Source organism: Etheostoma cragini, chromosome 17, assembly GCF_013103735.1.
Source record: "Etheostoma cragini isolate CJK2018 chromosome 17, CSU_Ecrag_1.0, whole genome shotgun sequence".
Lineage (NCBI taxonomy): Eukaryota > Metazoa > Chordata > Actinopteri > Perciformes > Percidae > Etheostoma > Etheostoma cragini.
Window position 1 is genome coordinate 15,193,821 of NC_048423.1, and position 22,144 is coordinate 15,215,964.

General features: G+C 42.1%; 1 protein-coding gene across 1 annotated transcript in view; it reads right to left on the bottom strand.

Moving 5' to 3' along the window:
* The window catches only part of mcu (mitochondrial calcium uniporter), a gene marked incomplete at its 5' end in the record, with an annotated part of 32,073 nt that overhangs the window by 1,796 nt on the left and 8,133 nt on the right, over positions 1-22,144 (bottom strand). The window contains 7 exons of the mRNA XM_034898485.1: positions 1-1,947; positions 2,160-2,276; positions 3,662-3,865; positions 4,853-5,013; positions 5,159-5,263; positions 5,697-5,867; positions 7,430-7,493. The exon at positions 1-1,947 is cut by the window's left edge and continues 1,796 nt beyond it. Of these exons, the coding sequence (XP_034754376.1) occupies positions 1,867-1,947; positions 2,160-2,276; positions 3,662-3,865; positions 4,853-5,013; positions 5,159-5,263; positions 5,697-5,867; positions 7,430-7,493 (903 nt within the window). The remainder of the gene's footprint in view (positions 1,948-2,159; positions 2,277-3,661; positions 3,866-4,852; positions 5,014-5,158; positions 5,264-5,696; positions 5,868-7,429; positions 7,494-22,144) is intronic.

The window sequence follows — 22,144 nt, forward strand, 5'->3', positions numbered from 1 at the left end:
GCATTACAGCAACAGTGGGAGGAGAACGCTCTAAAAAGCCTCTGTGAATCAGTGCCATGGTGCTTTTTTTTTTTTTTAGATCTTGCCTTCTGTTAGTTTGTCAATAAGCATTGTAGAGGGAGAATAATGAAAACATTGTTGAAATGCACATTGCATGCTGCTAAAGGCCAGGTCACTGAAATTCTGATAATATACACCTCTAAGAACAATACTTTTGATCGGAAAAAGAGAAAAATATTGAGCTGCAGGCAATTTTCTCAAATCCCGCACCTTGTGTATAACTGGTGTATTACTCTTTTTAAAAACCTGTCAGTTCACCGGATATATTAAACTACTGTATAACCTTCCTGTGGGTTTGTCTGAGACAATGATCACTACACAGTGTAACGTCTCTATTATGTTAAGCATTTCCGCAGCAATCTTTGTATTCATGAGATGATTCTAAAGGTCAAGCATGGCCTTATCCACATCAACATTCTGCGTTACTCAAAATCAATTCCAATCAAAGCTATTTTCACCCTGATTTGGCTTCAACATGGCTTCCCCTCTTTGGTGGCCATGCAAAGGAGCCTTACATCCAACTTTGGACGTAGTTACTGTGAATTAAATAGTGTGGATTTTGTCATGACAAAATATAAAATCGTTAGCTCAAGTTAGTAAATGCATCCATTATTATGCTTTGTGTGTGTGTGTGTGTGTGTGTGTGTGTGTGTGTGTGTGTGTGTGTGTGTGTGGTTAGCAGGGGTCCGTCATGGCAGGAGATCTTCAGAGGATGTAAATGAGTTTCTGATGAAACAATGTTTGTAAGAGAGCTCCTCCCCCCACTGAAAAAAACTAGCCTCTGGTCATCTGGTTTATTTGATTGTATACATATATATATATTTATATTCTTTTCATAACAAATATACTATGGCTTTCAAAATAAAAAGTGCCAAAATATTTTTTTTTTGGAATAAAAGAACACACAGTGATGTTGTTGTCGGTAGTACTCTCATACTCAATACGCAGACCGGGCCGCTACAGGACGTCAACAGGAAGAGGAAACCAGGCGTCGTCATGCCTATATCCTGCGAGTCGAGACAGGCTCCTGACAAAGGTCACACTGGGAGGGACAGCTGTCTGTCACCTGGAGAAGGCGTGGCCCAGGGAGGGAGAGGCAGCAGAGTTCAGCCACAGGAAGATGAGGGTCCCCCTGACTTCCTTGTAAACTTTAACATGTGGGGTGGGAACTCTCTGTGGAGCCTACCAAGAGCAGGTGTGTGTGTTGACAGTTTGACTGCTAGAGGAAGCAGGACTACACTATGTGTTACACCTGTGTTGACCAGGGCTGAGTGGCCAGGGTCGATGTCCCAGTGTACCCCAAAAGTCCTGCACGCACACACACATGCGCACACACACCGTCACTTAATACCTGCCCCTCTGCATGTCCTCTGATTTGGAGTGTCTAGAGGTGTCATAATTCCTGTTTTCCCCCTGGAGGTCCCTGCAGGCTGTCCCTCCGGAGACTTGAGGCATATCCGTAGTGCCCAGTTTTATTCCTCCATCATCATCATCCTCGCCATCCTTCAGCTGTGAGTTTTTCAGTTGACCGGTACTCTCGCCAATCCTTCGTCTTTTAGCGGTTTTCACTTGCATTTCCAACTGAAGTTTTCAGTCAGGAAAGTAAAAAGAAAAAAAGAAAGAAAATAAGGAGAAAAAACTAACTCCCACAGTCAAGACAGGGATGGGATTTTTGGGTGTGGGAGGGAGGAGTCTGAGGAAACAGTTGGGGGTAAAAGGGGAGGGAGAAGGGTGCAGGACGGAAGAGGGAAGAGGGAAAGGGGGTTTGCAGGAGCTGAGAGAGGAGGAAGTCACTATCAATTCCTATCAATTTTTACTGGCGGTGAGCTGCTGAACTGGGAGCTGGAGCTGGAGCGGGTCCCGAAGACGCTTCAGGTCCAACTCCACCTGGACAGGGCGCACAAAAACAGAGAGGCAGGGTAGAGTAAAAAATATGAAAAGAAAGGGTACGGGAAATGGTATGAAACTAGGTCTTACAGCCGTTACAAATCTATACTCTATTAAAGTAGTGGACTGTAAAATGTGAGAATCCCCAGTGTGACTGACTGCAGTGCTCATGTTACATCAAAGAACATCCAGCTTTCACCAAGCGAATGTACCTCAGCGATGTCATCCTTCAGCTTGTTGTACTTCTCAATGTCGAAGCGTGTTCTTTTCACCCCCTTGTGGAAGAACAGCAGATACTGTCTGTCTCTAGCGTCCGGGTAAACATACTCCTGCAGGTTATGAAGAAACAGACGGAGCACTTTGTAAGAGGAACCAGGAATCAGATGTTGTCCATGTTCTGCTTTCTATGCCTTGGGTCTAATCACTTGAGAGATGATTTTATGGAAAGTACCCAATGTCAGTCTCTAGGTATGGTGAAGGGTATGCGATGATATGGGGCTATTTTAATTCCAAAGGCCAAGGGAACTTTGTCAGGATGCATAGTATCCTGGATCCATTAAATAATTGGCCTTTAAAAATAAAACTCTGCCTGTTTCTATGGGAATTTAACATAGGGATACTTATCCCCTGTATTTAAAGGAAGAACATTTATTTACAATTAGTTCTGTAAAACAATTAAAATATTTAATCATGATTAATCACATTAATGTCATAGTTTTTAATGCTCTTATCAACATGGAAAAGTGGATCGGCTTGCTTTGTGCAAATGTTTTTTTACTGAAAGCAACAGTGGAAAATATCCTACTGTGGTGTTCAATTTCACACGTAACATTCTCACTTGGAGAAAATAATCTCTCACACCCTGTAACACCGTCCACCAATAAAAGGGTGAAAATAATACTTTGACAAGGGGGGGGGAGAAGAATTGGCATCAGCTGTGTGCTTTTGGCCAACAAGTGGTATTTCAGATTGGACCAGTGTGTGTGGCGTGCCTGTTGTTTTGTTTCTGGTCTACCTAGATCCAGCGTGGTGTTGAAGTTTTTCTAATGTTACTAGCATATGATAAAAACTACAAAGTTCGCTAGGCCAAAAAGAATGTTAATCTAGCGATAAAAAAACAGCGCGGTTAAAATGGGTTTGGGTTAATGTCGTTAATAACATGTTTGACTGACAGCCCTGTTTATGATAAAGTTTTCGTTCACAAAGAAAACTGGTGTCCTAAAGGTTGGATATTTTTCTTCTTTTTGTTTTTAATTAAGGCATTAAGATCCATTTCCAAAAGATGTCAACTAGTCAACTTTAACATAGTTGTATTCACTTATACTAAGCACTGTATATGTGTGTGTGTGTGTGTGTGTGTGTCTATATATATATATATAGATAGATAGATCGAAATGAAAACTTTTACGGTGAATCAGCTAGTCATTTAGTATACAGTACGTAATGTCAGGAAATCGCAGATAAGATTAGACCAAGGCAACAGGTTCCGATTGCAAAAACCCAAAAATGTAATTTATAATACAAATGTAATCTAAAATTCAGCAAATCTTCATTTTTGAGAAGCTTGAGCCATGGAAAGTTTGACCTTAAATGATTAACTGTCTATCACAATTGTCTACTAATCATTTTAGCTCTAACCCAAACAGCAGCAGAAGATGATTATTACACTTATGAATATGCATTTGCATTCTTGTTGTGTTTCCTTGGGTCTTACCTGACGTGTAAGCACAAAGTAGGCGTACATGGCCATGGCCGTGCCATACGTGATAAAGTAGGTGACGGGCTCCATGATATCCCAGGAGTACTCCCACCAGGTGAGTCTGGCCAGGATGCCAAACTGGGTAGCCATGTATGCCATGCCGCCCCACAGCACCCAGGTGGTACGCCGCTCCGCCTTCCTATTCAGCTCCTCCTTAACCTACACCGAAGTCAAGAAGAACGCAAGAAGTCAGCCAGGAATGGACGTGAGAATCGGGTTAGGAAGAAGGCTGGAGGCCCCGGAGCAGCTGTAATACCCTGTCTCCCAATGTAAAGTGAGTGATTTATTATGTATTTTTCTCATGATTTGGATCAAATCCCAAAATTTAAATCTGGCCAGAAGTTTTTCATAATCCTGCTGTCAAACAGACAAACAAACCAAAGCAAAAAAAAAATAACCTCTCTGGCTGAGGTAATAATTATCCGCGGATAAGAGGATTATACACATCAAAATTCTGAGCAACTACAGCGCCTCTTGGCTTCCATGGAAAAGCACAAAATAGGATGATTTCATTGCAAAGTCATTTATGTTTTACTGTTCAATTATTTGTCAAACATTTGGCTGGGTATTAAAAACCTTGCAATTTGTGGGTCTAGCAGTGAAGTTTTACTCCCAGCAACAAAAATGTCAGTATTTTCCAAACGTGTTAAAGGGCTGCTCTGCAGTTTTGGTCATTTCTATCGCTGTTTTCTCGCTTTTTGTCCTCAGGTTTCTCCGTAGAGTTCCCCCTACAGCTTTGGAATAGATATTTGGCAGCTCCTATGTTTACTTGTGTCTGACTCCTCGCTCGGTCAGTCTGCCGTTTTACTCTTTCTCTGTTCCTCTGAAAAAGCTTTCTTAGCTTTGTGTTTCTTTTTTTGCTGGCTCAGCCATGACGATAGTGGGAAAAGCTCCATGAATGGGCGTATGTGTGCAATGCCGCAAAGCAATTTGTTACATCGCGAGACCTAATATTACGCAATTCTTTCTGGCGATGTGTCCGGCGACTCGCCGTCCGAAAGTTGCAATTGTGTGTTTTTAGCTCACAGGCACTGACCACCATTCAACAAAAAAAAAAAGGGATATAACCTTCCATTCCAGTGACTCCTTTGGTTAAGGTAAATTAAGCTAAAAATACTGCATAGTTCCCCTTTAAGGAAATTAGACCTTCTCTAAGGGGCGGAGTTGAGAGTTGAGGTCCTCCAGTCGTCCAATCAGCTCTCGTTCCTTGCCGAGTTGGTGCTCCTCGATGCGCAGGGTGGTGTAGAGCTGCTGCACCAGAAACTTCACGTCATTCAGCCTTTCCCCCTCCTCATGGGGCAGCAGCTCTGAAGCACACAGACACAAATTCAAACAAATACAGACAGTCTTTAATACGATCCTCCACAAAGCATTTCTTCCTCTTATTGGTAGTGACTCCCACCGGGTGGAAATAAACAGTGCAGACTCTGCCTTTTCTTTGCCAGTCCTCACCTCTCCTTGGTGGCCGCACGAGGTGTGTTGTGTCATTAATGACGAGCTTAAAATCATCCAGCAGCAGGATGTCTATGCCTGTGGAGGAGGCGACCCTCGCTCCATCTGGAAAGAGAGAGAGAAAGAGAGAGAGAGAGAAATATAAAGGGATGTGGTGATGGGTAGCCACTTCAATCACCCTTGACATCTCTTGATAATCAGGCTTGTTGTCACTGGAGGTAAAAGCAGATGCACTTACACACTACGAGAAAGATTTCAAGCACCAGTTGTTACTGTATAAGCCTCTGAACAGAGTGAGGGATGAAAATTCATTTCATGGTGCATGCAGTGGTATTAATTTCTGATACAAATCCCCAGCTGCGGTAATACTTTACAGTATCGAAACACAAGAACACTTTATGTAATGACATGTATATGTATAACCTGCAGAGGTAAATGGATACAGAGGTGGTGGTGGTGGTGGTGGTGGTGGTGGTGGTGTGTGTGTGTTTGTGTGTGTGTGTGTGTCTGTGTACACTACTTGTGTTTGTGCACATACCCGTAGAGTAGATGGCTACCCGGTCGATGCCTCTGTCCTCTGCTTGGAGCTGTTGCAGGAAAACTCCCACAGAGTCACTGAGAGGCTTGAGGGTGAACTGACAGCGCTCTCGCCTGGACGGCAAACTCACTGAGATCACCGGCAGCCCATTCTGATACACCACTGTCACCTCTTAAGGGGGGGGGGGGGGGGCAAGAAAACGACAAATGTCACACGGGAACAAAATATGAAATGACACCCCAATGTCTTAAATGAACCATGGAAATAAGCTTCCATGTACCCTGCTCTCTCTGATTGAAGAAACGGAAAATTGAATTTAGTTAGTATACTCTTCTGTGACTGACATTATCTGATAGGATCTAACTGCTGTAAACACTGCGTACAGTATCTGCAAACAGCAACTAATTCAAGAGTCATTTGTAGATACAGGAAATCTGATTCAATAGATGACTCGATCTCATTTATCGGTGTGCAGATGCAAGAACAGGCTTATCCATGTAGACACAGGCTTCCACTGACTGCTGATTTTGCCAAAAATAAGCCCACTCTTGACTGTCAGGTCCTGAAGATCAATACCGTATAATATTGCTAACCTTTCCATTTGTTGATGCCAACTATTGCTATTTCTTATTTCCATAGAAAGGCTAAAAGAACAGGGAAAACACTGCGGGAACACACTGATATTCAATCATTCCTTTAAAAGTTTTTGGTTTTGCGCCTGGGAATAACACAATGGACTCCAAATACTATTTTGAACTTTATGGTGCGTGGATCAGTGTGGACCTCAGCTGCCGTTTTGTAGCACCACCAGGAGAATTGAACCTAAACAGCTGAGGGACTGTTCTGCTTAGCTGCACTTTATTTTTAGTAGTAGTAGTAGTAGTAGTAATAGTAGTTAATAGTTTGTATTTCAGCTCTTTGGTCAGTAATTAAACTCTGGGTAAACTGAGCCCGTACAGCTTATACCATTACCATGCTGAGTGTCTTCTAATGACAAAGCCATGAAGCAATGCTGCGATCTGTGTGCTCACGGCAGAGGAGATCCAAGCTCCCTTGTTGCTTCTGCACACAAAAACCTCTTTCTCCTGCTCAGGGGGACCACTGCAGTGAATCGGCAGATCTCTGCATGGGTTCACAAGGATCACCAGCTGCCACCGGCAGCGCCAGCTGGGCTCGGCTTCAAAAGTGTCTCTTGACCATGTTCAAAGACGCAGAGGTGCAGAGATTTCATTTCACACCTATTTCTTCATTACGGTGACAATTTTGAATCCTTGCCCTGAGCGTCGTAGCTGTTTCTGCACCTGTTCCCTGTGTCCTCCAATGTTCTCTCATCGCAACCACACATTGCTAAAAGTGTGAGGATCCTGTGCCTATCTCTGCACCTTTTCCTACCGCTATCAATCCCACTTTAAAATCACATCAGCATGTTCTGCAATGCTGCTGGCTTCTCCTCTCAGACCCCCTACCCCTCTCTCCTTCTCTTTGTTCTCGCTCTCCATCTCTCCCGGCTCTCACACAGACGAGCAGATGCTTCCCCGAGACAGATTCCATATTAATGATGCTTCTGGCTGTTAATTCCAAATGTGCCTCTGCTGTCTGATCAACGCAGAACTTATTTACGTGCAGAACTAATTTGTCTCAGACGGGGGGTAGAGGCTTGATTTGGGAAACCCTTGATACAGCTCATATGGACCGAAAAAAACTGAATGAACTGAGAGAGGGAAACTATTTACCTTCTGGAGCAGCGGAGGAACACAACAGTCTCTGTCCATGCCATGAGGGGGCGCCCCTCCAAACCTGCAGACAGGAAGACAAAAGGGCAACAACCTGTTTATTTATTCCACTTGTGCACAGCTTCTTCTTATCTAATGTTTTCTTTTTTTTTTTAGTGTGCTGTAAGTCAGTGTGTGACACTCACTGACACTTACTTCTCTACCTAATTGTTTATTTGCTAGACTGCCTGAGTATTATGTTACAAAATGGCTTCCTCTGTTGCAGTTTCTAGAAGCATTCCAATATCTAGGCTGGGGCCACACCCAAGAAGCGGAGATCCAACTGCAGCATGCACATATTTTACAACGACACACACACACAAACACACACACAAACACACACACACAAAGAGAGCCTCTCACATCTAAATACACCAGTACTCAGACATGAAAAAACCACCAGCCCAGTGGGAGACACAGACAGAAGCCAGCCAAATGGAGTCTGAAAAACAACAATGTAGTTTAGTATGAATTCTCCACTTGTATCACAGAGTGGTGTGATTGAGGGAGGAAGGAGGGGAGGAAGAACGAATAGAGGAGCAGAGCTTGGGGAAACCCTCATTTCTTTCTGTTGCGTCTGTCTACAGTCAGCACAGCAAAGTAGGTGTGTCTGCACACGTTTCGAATTACAGAGCTCGTCACGTCTTCCGCCGAGCAGCGATGGAGCCTTTTAAGGTATTAGACAGACTGTCGGATCCCTTCACACTTACACTGAGCGATTGGGAGTGAGGATGAGACATTGGAAATCAAGCAAGAAAGAAAGAGTACGAAAACAGAAATGTATTTTTAGTTAGGTGCACACGCGCAAACAAAATCTGCTCCTACTGCATGTCAAAAAATGCTGTTTGTCTACCAACTGGTCTTGATTTGTGACACCGTAGTGCTGTAATATGAACCACCTGGACCACAGAAAATGAACCATCATATGTAATTAAACTGGAAATGATTACATAGATATTGCTTCCTTTTCTGTTGTGATAAATGCCGCCACAATACCAAACACAAACCCACGACCATAACCCTAACTCTTAGAGCAAGCCGCCTTAGAATCTAACATAAGTGTTTTTGTGTATATAATGTGTGTGGGCTGTCAACTGGACATGCTTATACAGTATGTTCTCCTGTGAGTGCAAAGCATTACCACAGGCTTTCAAACAGATCTGAATGCCTGACATTTAGCACCCAGCAGTTCTCAGTCTGATGCACTCACTCCGCGTACAACTGTGGAAATATCTGATTTACGATATGCCCACAATCTGACACTGAGTTACTAAGCCCGACCACATCAGCAGAGATTCAAAGCTATCACAACGTCTCTTTATGACCTTAAACTGACAGTTTTTTGGGTCATTGTTAGGCCTTTATTGACATGACAGCTAAAGAAATGAAGGGGTAGAAAGAGGGGGAATGACATGCAAGAACTGAGTTGTCCGGGCGCCCACACAAACTGACAGTTATGAAGTGAAAAGATATCTCCAGGTAGAAGAGGTGTACATAAGTGTGTGCATGTATGTGTATATGATGTCACTGCAAACAGATGCTTTCTGTATCCGTAGCACTGAGCTAAACACAAGCACCGTGGATACCCAGCATCATGGCATTTCTTCAGTGGCAGCCAGAAAATGGTCAACTCCAGAGAAGCAAGATCAAGGCATGACTGCTGAGGCCAGATTCTATCATCAGTCAGCAGTACAGATATCCTGGCTAACTCTGTGATACAGGCAGCAAGAGAGGATACACATATACATACAGTATATACAGTATATACACGTTTACATAGAGAGGATATTTTATCCCGCTGTATGCCTCATAGGAGGGCCCAGTGACAAAGCATGAAGGTGGTGGAATATAGTGACTCATGTTTCATAGGTCTGGGTCAGGTTACAATAGTACTTTCAGAACTTTTTAAGTTTTGTTTTGTCTTACGGTACATGCATCCAGGTTTTTTACAGGGCCAGCATTGGAACTTCCTGTAGACTCAGAATCGACTGGACAGACACAGCCGCCAATCAAGTGCTGCTAATTAAATGTCTCGACTGTCAATCGGGGGATGAGACTGCCAATCACATCTTCAAACCAGAGAGATGTAGTGGAAGGGATACATGTTAAGATTAGCACTAACAATGACAGTTGGCCACCTGTCACAGCTTGCCATGAGTGACATAAATTAGCAATGAGGTGCTAAACAGTCGGCTGTCATCTCTGGATTACGACTGCTGCCTCCATTTTCTTTTTTTAGAGAGATTTTCCTCACCAGACTATCCACCATGCAGAGGCTCAGTGAAGGTCCACAGAAACGTGAAAACTTGTTTGCAAATGCAAAGCATAGAGAAAAAAAGAGTCTAAAAGCATTTTGAAATTCATTTTTGAAAAGTAACTCCTACCACTGCGGCTTTGATGCAGTTCCAGTGGAAACTAAGCACCACCACAGGGATCGGAGGGGTGAATGCATGTGTGTGTCCACGCATCAGGACTGTAAAACTCTTGTTTTTGATACCACCGGGCCAAAGATGACAGAGAGCAGTCTAGCACTGTTTCGCTCATTCATTAATTTCAGCTGCTTGACACCAGGAGGAAAGATTTCACTAAAACACCCACAACATCAGTGGCACCGACCCACGCACCCCGACACAGGGCAGCATTGCACACATAAGCAAATATGGCGCTGGCGTGTGTGTATATCCATCTGTGGAGTGACATGTACGTGTGAATGTACCTCTGTGTGTTTGCAGGTGGCGTGTGTCTTTGTGTGTGTGTGCTTGTGTGTGTGTCCACCCGTCTGTTCACCAGCCTGTTTGTCAGCAATAGTTGCAAAGCAACTGAGCGAAGCCCCCCCACCTCCTCTCCCTCGGCACAGAGCCACTGAAACGCTGCCTGAAATATTTAACGGTGTAGCAGCAGTCAATAGCACAGCAACCTCGGAATCCCTGTCACACGGGTAAGAGAGGAAGAGAAAGAAATAAAAAGGGCATTGACGATGGCTGGGAAGGAGGAAGAAAAAGAATTTGAGGATAAATGGAGCAGTAGCAGGGGAGCGATAGCAAGAGATGAAGGCTTGAGTAAAACGGTGTGAGTCACGGGTGCGCCTGCATTTCTAACCATGTGCTGCACTGTACCCTGCAGCAGACAATCCCTCCCCACTGAAACGTGACTGTACTCTGTGTGTGAAGTGGGGATGGTGGCGGGAAAGAGAGGGGAAGGAGGAAGGGAGAAGTGTGTGTGGGGGGGGGTACTGCTGATCACTGCAGTAAAGGAATCCCTCGTCTAGAAAAGGGGGGTTGCCCCTCGCTTTTACCCTTGCTCTACATCTCCCTCCCTCCGCTTCGGTCTTACTCACACTGGATCCTGACGTGCTGGTTTTGATCTTATCAAATCTCATCTGCACTGCGCTTTAACTTCCACTGCATTCATCCTACCACAAGTGTGTATTTCCCTTCAATAAAGAAAACCTCTCCCCATTCAAAATCTCGCTTTCAGTGCAGTAAATGAACAGTGAGCAAAGACCCAGTACATCATACATTATGTGGGAGAACAAAATGATTTTAACACACTGAGGAAAATATACGGCTTCTTAGAAGCAAAGACTATGTGCTACATACAGAGTCCTTCCCTGCTCTCATGTAGCGTAGTAACAAGAGGTATGATATTGATCTGCAGTAAAGATTAATTATCCTCATACAGTATCACAATAACAAAGACGTGCCAGGTTACAGTGGAAATAAAAAACACGGCATTCATTCATACTGTATAAACCTGGGGAAGGGAATAGACAGAGTGAAACTCTGGTTACTATCAATATTTCCCCTATATGTTTCAGCAACAAAATGAAATTATTGTTCTCATTCCAGTCCATATTATGCATGTGGAGAAATTTGCTATATTAGGCTCCTCCTTCTGTTAGAGCTGATTTGAGTGTGAACAGAAACTACTGCCAGCGTTGTTCAGCTATAGAAATACTAAAGAAATTATTTTTTTATTCATCATTATTTTAGCAGTACTGTGCAAGTGACAAAACGTGTGATGTGTTCAGGTGTTGTAGCTAACTCAATTTAGACATTTCAATGAAATCCCAATTTCTGTTTTTAAACAGTAGTTGAGCTTCACTGCAGTCTGTCCACGTACCCCTTGTCAACTACAGAAGTGCCTGATAATATATAAAGGCAATTAGGACAGCAATCCAATTAATTCTTTTTATTGCCACACAACAAACTGCAAAAGTGCTTTTAGCTTTATGATTATGACTGGATCTGAACACAAAATAACACAGCTGTTTAAAAGTCCCCTAACCGTTTAGAACACATCTTTTTATCTCCAGAAACATCAACGGCACGGCAAAAGAAATGACTTTGTGTGTGTGAGTGTGTAACAGACACCAGCACTGAGGAATAATGTTGCTCACATAATTCCCATTTCATGGTGCCCTTCAGGAAAAGTGCAAACCTCTGTCATTTATCTACACAATGACTGCATCCATCTATGTGGTAATGTGCTGTCCTGGGCAGCGCCTATGAGCCAGATAACGCAAGAGTCATACAAAGTCATTCCTGGATACCTCAACCGTGTCAATAGCGCACGTAATATTTTAGGCATCATTGCATACATGTATTTAAATCATCTTTTATTGAGTTTTTTTTCCAATTCCTTTCACTGGCAGAAGTCATAAAGTAATAGATTTACAATCAAAAGGAGCTGGGATCAATTTGCCAATGGTCCAGTGGTTTGATAAAGACTAGGGTCAAGGGCAGGTGTAGTGCTCCATCACGCTACAATGACAGACAGAGCTGAGAGAGGACAGCAAGGTGGAGGTGGGGGAAGTGCGAGGTTCCTGTACGTCGATGGCAATACACGCTGGGAAAAATAGATATGAATCGTGTCTGGAGGACAGGACAGACAGCACCCTACTTATATCCAAGAGGTGTACCAAAAAAGCTGATTAAAAAACAAGAACCTCAGTGCCTTATATAATTGAACCTAGAGGAACCGAATTTACAGTAAATCCCCAATAATCAGCTGTGACAAGCTGCCGACTCAACTTTAATATTTCATTGTGGATTGTTAGAGTATGCAAATGAGGTTTATGAGCTACTCAGTTGGAAATGCACCATGTCCACTATCTCAGCTGGTGGAAGGAATGTGTGTGGACGACGTAATATCTACGTTTTTTGAATCCTTCTAACTTTATTACTCTTTTAGAGCACATTAAGAGACTGCTGACTGTGTCTGTTTGAAATCTTATTTCCACTGAACTGCAGTATTTTATTTTACAGAAATAATTGAATATAAACTACATTATATGATTATATATTATCTGCATTTTATTACGTAAAGCTTTTTTTTTTTACACTTTTCACTACCTTACTAGTCTTACATTGACAGACCTATCTCACTGTAGCGCTGTCAGCAAATATTCCTTTAACCAATTACAGCGTCCTGGGCAGCATTAAGCCATGGGAGCAGTGGAGGGGCTTGTTGCATAATAGATAGCGCCAATGACTGGACAGCAATGTCCAGTTGAGCCAGACTGCTACCACAAACAAATTTTGTATTTATTTATTCATTTACAGAATGTCAACTTTAAAACATATCCAAAAAATGAATAAAAAAGGTTAAAAGAAAAAGATAATTAACATCATTAGCGAATTTCCTTAATTTACATAAGCAAAAAAGGAGTGAGAAGACGTATAACCTTATTTAATCCTACCCCAAACAATGGAAGCAACTTACAGAAAAGACATTTTCTCAAATAGCAGTCTGTCTTGACAATTGAACATGGGTTTTAAATTGATGAATCAGAACTGAACACAGTAAATCTTATCCGGGAAACTCCTAATTCATCGCTAAATTAATTGGCGATTAACGTTAAGACTATTGTTTGGTTTAAATTATCAATTGTTTAGTGTGTAAAATGTCAGTAAATAGTATACATGTCCATCACAGTTTCAGCCAAGGGGACATCTTCAAATTGATTGTCAAAACAACAACATGTTCAGCCTTTTTTTTTTTTTTATAAATACATTAACTGGTTATCAAATTGATTTATTTTCTGTTGACAAACAAACTGAATTCCCCTCATACTGAGGGAAAAAGTATTAAACTTCTAGCTTGCAACTTACACGTACAGTAAGTTATACATGGGACATGTAAAGGTCATATTTTGGCGGTGCAGTATGGCTGATGTGTCCAGTTTTCTATCTCACTCCTCTGCCGCATGCCGCCCTCCTCCATCTGCTCTGCTCTGGGGGAAAGGTCCTGCCCACTCAGCTCCTTGCAGCCCCCACTTTCCCACTGTGGGGTTAACAAGTTGAAAAGCACAGCTACGCCAGCTCAAAGCCACTCGCAATCCTCCTGCACACACCCACATTCTCTGTTCCTTCAGAAATACATATAGACCTAGATAAGGCGGGCACTCAGCAATTGCTACAGAAGAAAGTGGACGTGAGTATAGTGTGACAGTAATCACTCTGTAAGTCATTTTTTCTCGCCTCAGCGACAACGCGCTTATGTAATGAAAGAAAATGCTGCCTTTTCTCTCTGCTATGTTCGTCGTCTGGTAAAAGCCATTAACAGATATGAGATCTGCAGTCACATCCTTGAACAGCACAGTATTAAGTAATCTCCGCTCACACACTGAGAGGGAAAACTTCAACAAAGCACAGCACGTCCCACAAAAAGGCCTGTACCAATCTCACCTATCCACTGCAATGCAGACTTGATGGTGGAAACATGATTAGGCTAAAACATCAAAACCCCATACCACTTATAGCAATATATAAATAATTCCCCCTTAATAGTTTATCCCGTTTCAATAAACTGCCTTTCAGACCCTGGACATCCTTTGATTTATCATTACCAGCTCATTGCTTATCCATGGGATAAAACCTCTCAGCTGTATATGAATCTGTTCCTATGGCAAGTGGGCAACTTCAGCAGGGCCAGTTGTACCCTCATGCTCACACCATCCCTCCACCCCTGCCTGGGACCAACAACACTCGAATCTGATGCATTATTAAACAACGGTGCAGGCTTTAACCCATAAGCTTGGAAGACAACCAGCGCTCGGCCGTTGTGCTTCACAGCTCTGCTCCTCTAAGGACTCAATCCGGCTGCAGGGGCAGCATCTGCCTTTTCAGACTTCCTCGGGTCACGTTTGAAATCAGAGCGGTGCAGGAATTGAAAATGTGTTTGCATAAGAGCTGGGCAATATGGAGAAAATCAAATATCACAATATTTCTGACCAAATGCATCAATGATAATATTGTGGCAATATTGTAGGGTTGACTATTGGTGCTTTCACAAAATATGAGTTTTGATAAATAATCACCAATAATATGGATACAATGTCTTAAGTGAGTAAAGGCAAACAATAAAACAGGGAGCGACTACACTTTTTTCCTAGGTTGCACCGGTGCACCTAATGTCCTCGCACCTGCTGCCTCTCCACAAACGAAGCAATGTTGTTTATATCGATATGGTTTAACTTTGCGTTACATGACCCATTTGTTCTGTAAAGCCGTGCCTGCGTTTGGATCTCTCCTCTTACTCCCCTCGCAGAACCGCCCCGATTCACTCACATATGGCTCCCAGCAACACGGAGAGACACAGCGCCGGTCCACACTTATGACACCTGTCTGCAGTTTTAATTGTTATTAACACAGCTGCATATTGTTAAGCATGAGAGGCAAACCTGTATTTGTACCAGTGTTTTCGCTGGTAACTCTGCTATCGCTGAAGCCACGGCGAAAAACACAGAAGAAGTTATTGAATGCAACTAACTTCAGTTTGTAGAGTAATAGCGTGTGAGACGGAGCCTGCTGGACCTGGGCCAGAGATGTGACCCATAGCCAGAATATCATAGTTAATAAAAATGCAGCGCAGTGACGATACAGACATTTCATACACACGACGTGTGTAACTCTGCTGACCCTCCATTCCACCCGTGCTGGACCCATTCATAACGAGTCAGCCGTCTCTCTGTGAGTAGCATACGTCTATCACACTCCCCCTCTCTCCCTAGCTCTTTTAATCAATTATTGTTGAAAACAAGTGAAGAAGCTTTCTCAAAGATACTTTTTTATTTTAAATATATTCTTGGCTAGCTATTTCAGATAATAAAATGTGTTGCAGCTGTATGTATGTAGAACACACAAGTTCAGCATAAGAGGAATGTAGCACAATATGGATGTGAAAGCAGTTCTAAATAGATAAAAATATAATAGTGATAATTAATTGTGATCTCAATTTTGATCAAAATAATCGTGATTATCATTTTGGCCATAATTGTGCAGCCCTAGTATCTATACAGCATGTGTGCTAGTGTGCATATGTTCATGCTGCATATCCTCTTTGATTGCTCATACACCAGATGGCACTTACTGCTGGTGTCCGTGTTAATTTCAGTGCAGGTCACGCAACAACTCACTTACTTTGGCGGAGAAGATGAAGGAGCTTCTGCTTGCTTCTTCCTCTTTCTCGCTTTAGCAGTTTTTTTTACTTTGAAAGTAAGGCAGACCCTACTGATGTTCATAAACATGCATCTCAGGAATGCCTTGCACTATGTACTCTATGCATACTCACTCAGTCTAAGTCCGACTGGTGATCTAACAACCTCGATTAAGCCTCAAAAGTGTGAAAAGCTCTCAGCAGCTCCATCAAATCATACATACTCCCGATCAATGCTGCTGAATAAGCTGTTCACCTCTTATCATAGTCGCCTACTTTCTCCCACCACCACTCTTGTCTTGAGAAGCCTTGCTATGCACCATTATAGTTATTCTTTTTGCAATCACACCTCTGAGAGCAAAGCCACATTTTGGAACAACATTCCCCGTTGTTTTTTGGTTGCTTTAATTATAGTGGAAGATAAAAACGCTTGATTTGAATCGAGGCGCAAAGTACCTCCCATTTGTTCTCTCTCAGACCGCTGTGACCACCACACTGGTTGTTCCTGCTGAAGCTGCTTTAGGCGACGAAGAAACAGCACTATTCTACAGAGCTTTATAGAAAAGTTTGGCCTCGAGATAGTCTCTCAAACGGCCGGGATTTCTAAGTGTTGGGTATAACCGTTCCATTAAAAGACACAAAACAACTTTTTTCAAGGATTCCTGGCAAAAAAACTTTCCCTTCAGGAATTAAAGTTCATGACCACTTTTATCAGAACCCATATTGAATAAAATATCATGCTCAGAGCACATGCATTAGTACAAGGTCATCACTGATGTATCTCTCATCTGGGATGCTGAAGGATGCAAGATGCCCCATTTATCCTTCTGCGGCCTCATCTCTTGCCTTGCTTTCATAATCTAACCCCCGCTGTTTTGACAAAAAGCCAGACCCACAAGCTCTGTACCTTCTTCTAATCATGGTTAATGAATATATTTATTCTGTTCTGGGTTCACAATTTAAGTAGAATGTTTTAAATTCCAGGTTACTAAACATTTCTCAATATTCTGCATCATATATTTTGATTGATTGTCAACTGACATAAAACCTATTTATCTATACATATCTATCTATACACTAATTAACAATGGATTTGGGCTGTTGGTCAAACAAAACAAGCAATTTGAACCATTACAAGTATGCCAAATGAGTTATCGGCAGATCTTGTTTGCTATGTGTACCCATTGATATACAGACCTGTATCATTATAGCTCAACTTATTATAACATAACTATCATTGGAACCTTTAATATGAAAGAAAACTTAAAAATATCATGATTTTCAAGCAAGTTCTTAAAGCGTAACTCTCGCCAAAATAGCACTCTAGCACTCCATTCAAAAGGCAATTTGGCCAAAAACAAAAATGTGGTCAATCTTAAAAGTGGCGCTTCCATCCTAATTATGCTTTTAAATTTGACTTGGGTACATTCACAAAAAGACCCTATTGCATTTTGGCAAGAGTTACACTTTAAGTTATGAAAATAGTCTCTTTTTCTATGATGTATACGTTTTATGAAGGTTCTTGCTCAATAATAAAGAAAATTATATTTTTGGGAAGTGTAAGTCACATTAAATCAAAAAATATGTGTATCATGACATTGTGTTCAGAATTGACTGAGATATGACTCAAAAAATAAGTAACATAGTTGACGCTCATTACAGAAATCGGGCTGTAAGGCCTTTAAAGCACCTTAATAACCTTCAAGCTGTGTGTCACAGTCTAAATGTTGACTGTAGTGATAAACGGGTTGAACTAAAATAATGACTTCCTGTTGTTTACAGAGTACCAGCATGCACCTGTCCCTTTCATCTCAACTTTGACTCTACCGTGCCTCCCTGTAGAGGGCTCTTTCTCTGGTATAGACTAAAAAGTTCATCTGAAAGGGAATCAATAGATTATTCCATAACGACAATAACTGCTCGTTACAGCCCAAAATGCTTTGCTATCCGGCATCTTTTCCATACTCCTTTATAAACATTTCTAAAAATGGCAATCAACAGTGTTCACCTTTCAGTTAATTTTTCAAGAGGCACAAAGCTTTTCACAGGACTTGTGAAGTTGAGTGAGTGAATAATCAAATGTCAGCTGAGACAAAACCTGCAGCACAACTCAACAGAGAAAATGTCAAATTTAAATTTCAAGGCAGCCATGTGGCTATTAATCTCAACAGGAGGTTGTGTTTTTAGAGCCTGACTGATAAAGGATTTTTAAGGCCGATGCGATACAAATACTTGATTACTTTTAAATCCAATATTCTGATATATTGGCCAATATGTAGTATATTTTAAAAAAACATCCAGAAATGCGTAACAAAACATAAACAGATTTACGAGTTCTCACTAAAATGATATACTAATTTGTTTTATTGTCAAAACAGAACAGAGGAACATCAAAATGTATTAAAGTTCTGATAAATAAAATGTATAAAAACACAAACTTAAGATATGGAACTTAAACTGCTGTTAACAAAAACACATGGACGTTGTAGAGCGCCCTCTGGTGGACAAACTATGCAACGCCAACACTGATACACTTTTTATTATATTGTTTAAATATTCATTTATCAGAATCATTTATTTGTCATTATAAATAATTTTGATGAATGAATATTTAAAAAAATAAAAATAAAGTATTTTTTACAATTTTTTAAACGCCGATACCAATAGTTTGGGAAATACCTAATATTGGGCCATAATATCGGCCCCCTGATATATCGGTCGGGCTCTAGTGTTTGTGTGTTTTTCTTGGTCTTTTTTCTTCTTCTAAGCTGGGTAGTGAACCATGAGGTGAATTTGCAGTATTGTCTGACTAATAGGGCGGGCCAGAGGTGACACATTCTGCTGTAACATGCAGGCATACAACTCATCCCGTCAGACTACAAGTTGGATGCAAAAGAAGAAAACAAACAGTCAAATGTACATGACACTTTGATAAATCAGGGGATCATTGCAGGTCTGGGTTCACAATTTAAGCAATGGCATGATTATATAATTTTTAGGAATATGCTGTCATAGACAGACTATTAATACAGTCCTTCCCTGCATGCGGAAAACCATAAGAGGGCCAGGGGGTGATTGTTAGTTAATATGACAGCAAAGCAGCTACCATAAATGGTCAAAAAAGCAGCTAGAAACATGTTATACCAATATTCCCTTGATGCAGAGCTGACCCTGGATGCTTGTGTCACTGCTCGCTGAGGGCATGTGAGGTGACATCCAGGTCAGTATTTACAGTGTCTCACAAACCGCTGTGAATTCCTCCTAAAGCTGTTATTTATGGAGCGGGACATGGGAATGCTCCTTTTGAGGAACTATAACAGTGCTCTCCCTCTCTAGGCGTCTTTACTATGGCCCTCCATGCCATTAACACAACAACTTGGACTGTAAAAGGTACAAAGTCTAGAAAAGCACAGCCAAAACTGTCCAGAGGACTACAGTAGAGCGTCTGGAAAACTGAATCCACAGAATTGTAACCTTGTTGCCATGTGTCAGCAAGTCTGTCAGAGTTTTACTCTGCTGCGTCCCACGTGGACATATGGCATGCAGACATGCCAGCACTAAAACTGGGCTACTGAGTGTCACTCAGACACAGCCTGGAGCAGGCACTGCTGAAGGAGCTGAGAGGAAGCTGCAGCACAACATACAAATACAGAGCATAGTAATACACAGCTCTCCTTGTAGGGACATTTACCGTACCAAAAGCTATAACGGCCCTTAATCTTTCTTAACTTTGATGATTATTTATAGCTACAACACAAAGTCAATGTGACAGACAAACAATTTTTTTTTAAATAAATTTGTTTGGATGGAATGTTCTCTCAAGATATGCATGACTGATCCAAATTTAGCCGTTGACAATTTTCACTAAGTAATTTCACTGCTCAAACATTTGCTAAGCCTGGAGAGTCTGAAGACTACCATATGCCTCCTCAATGCAGTCTGCAGCTGCCTCCTTTGAACTAGATGCAAGGAAACTGATTAGAGTTAACACTATCTGCCTGGACAATTTCAAGAACTGGGCCCCGTTTCTGTGGTGGTCAGTTGCTGTGTTTTGCATCTATGTCTTACCTGTCTGCATGAATGATAATTAAAAAGGTTTCCTTTCATAGAGAATTTAATAAATGCAACTGCAGTGGCAGCTAGTTTGACAGTGGAGTGGAATGTGTAGGAATGTTACCCATCTAGAGCCCAGTAAGCAGAATTAAATCATTATTTACAGATCTTTGTCTGTTAATACAGTAGAATTAAAAAGTAGGTAGGGTACCTTGCTCAAAGTGTAGATTAACTTCAACTCCAAATACTGACCCATTCAATTTAAATGGACTGTATTAATACAGCGCTAGTATAACATTTTTTTTTTATTTAGCCTTTATTTGTTCAGGTTCATTAAGAGGGAGCCTCTCTTTTGCAGGAACGGCCTGATCACATTCACATAGTTGAACACATTCATACAACCACCGTCTGCTCTGCTGGCGACTGAGCAGCTCCACTGGACCACTCAAGGGCACCTCAGTGGTGGTAATGAGGGACGGACAAGCCATGCTCTTTCACTTTCCACATCCAGATCTGATCCTGTTGGTCTGGGGATTTAACTGACAACCTCCCGGTGTGTCTCTTCTCTAAGCTTTAGGCCACCACTGCATACGAATACTCAAAATGCTTTTACAGACTACAGGAGCCATTCACCATTACAGACAGCGTACGTACAAGACGCCACCTGCTCATCAGAATAACATTCACACATATTCACACACTGATGGCGCAGCCTCAGGCGCAATTTGGGGTTCAGTGAGTTGCCCAAGGACACTTGGACATGGGACTGGAGGGCCAGGAATCGAACCACCATACCCCATTTTTAGTCCCCATTAGCGACCAAGCTAGCTCAGAGAGCAATTGTGACCGACTAGGATATACATGTTCTAGCAAAGTGTTTCCCAAACCTTTTACAATCCCATACCCCTTTAGACTTTCAACATCCAGCTACATACCCCCCACCCCCGCACTCTTACATGATTTTGTTTTCCGTTTGGGAACTGATGTTCTAGGTTAGCCTGTTAGCGGTTAACGCACCAGCTATAGTGGTTCACAAACTAGCCTAGCAGCACATCTCTACCTCACCACGGCTTCTAGAACTACATATTTTGATGGGACACAGAGATAAACTTTGCTGTGGCACTTTCTGGTGTAACGGTAATGGTCAGTCAGCAGAAGTTTCAACTGTCTCTACTACTTAATATTGAATCATGTCAGCATTGGAATGACTGTAAATAATGCCGACTAATGGTGGATACATTTTTTTTTTGACATTTTGAGAAAGACCGTAAGTCTAGGGTTGTTTCTCCTTGGACCTATTTGTCAGATTGTAAATAAGAAGTAGCAAAAGCTTCACTCCAGGCCATTCTAACAACAAGCATCAAATAGTCACTGATCCTGTGCTGAGGGGCCGTGTGTCCATTGGTCCGCTCTCTCACACAGACTTTGGACAGTTTGCAGAAAGTGGGCTAGTGTCTGTAAACCATGTCTCATTCTGCCCACCGGCAGGGCTGGGGGAACGTTAGTCAGAGCAGTCCAATAAGCAGATCGCCCAGCTTTCAGATCTAAGAGGGTCCTGGGTCGGCATCTCATATCCTCCTGCCTGCGTGTGATGTGACGGTCTCTTCTTCCACGAGCTGTGGGAGCCCTGACAAACACACCAACCCTGACTCATGGACCACACAAAGGGCAGGAGAAAGAACTAAAAAACTGAGCAGTGTCTAATCAAGTCAGCTGATATTAATTCCAGATCAGACTGCATGGCTGGCGACGACTTTGTTAAAGATCGTCCCCCTCCTCTTTCATCTCGCGTCTAGCTCTTCCTCTAATCTTTGCCCTTTCATTTCCCCTTAGTGACATCCTGACCTAAAATTAAAGTGAGCTTGTCGGCCTCCCTAATGCTTTGACAAAAACGATTTCACCATATCTGTCTGTCCTCGTGCTCCTATTCACAATATCTTAATCCTCATCATTAGAATGCTGCTCATTTTGCTGCCTTTCCTCCTCTATTCATTCTATTTTTAATGCAATTTCATAATCCATCTTTCTCAAGGACCTCCTCCACTGCTCGACCCCCAACTGCTATTGTTTCTGCCTTTCCCTCTCTCCGTCACTGCAGGAGTCAGTCTAGCTTGAATATTGGCAAATGGGCACCCCATCACTGTGCCTCCCACGAAGGACTAACAAGCTTCCCATGGATGGGTC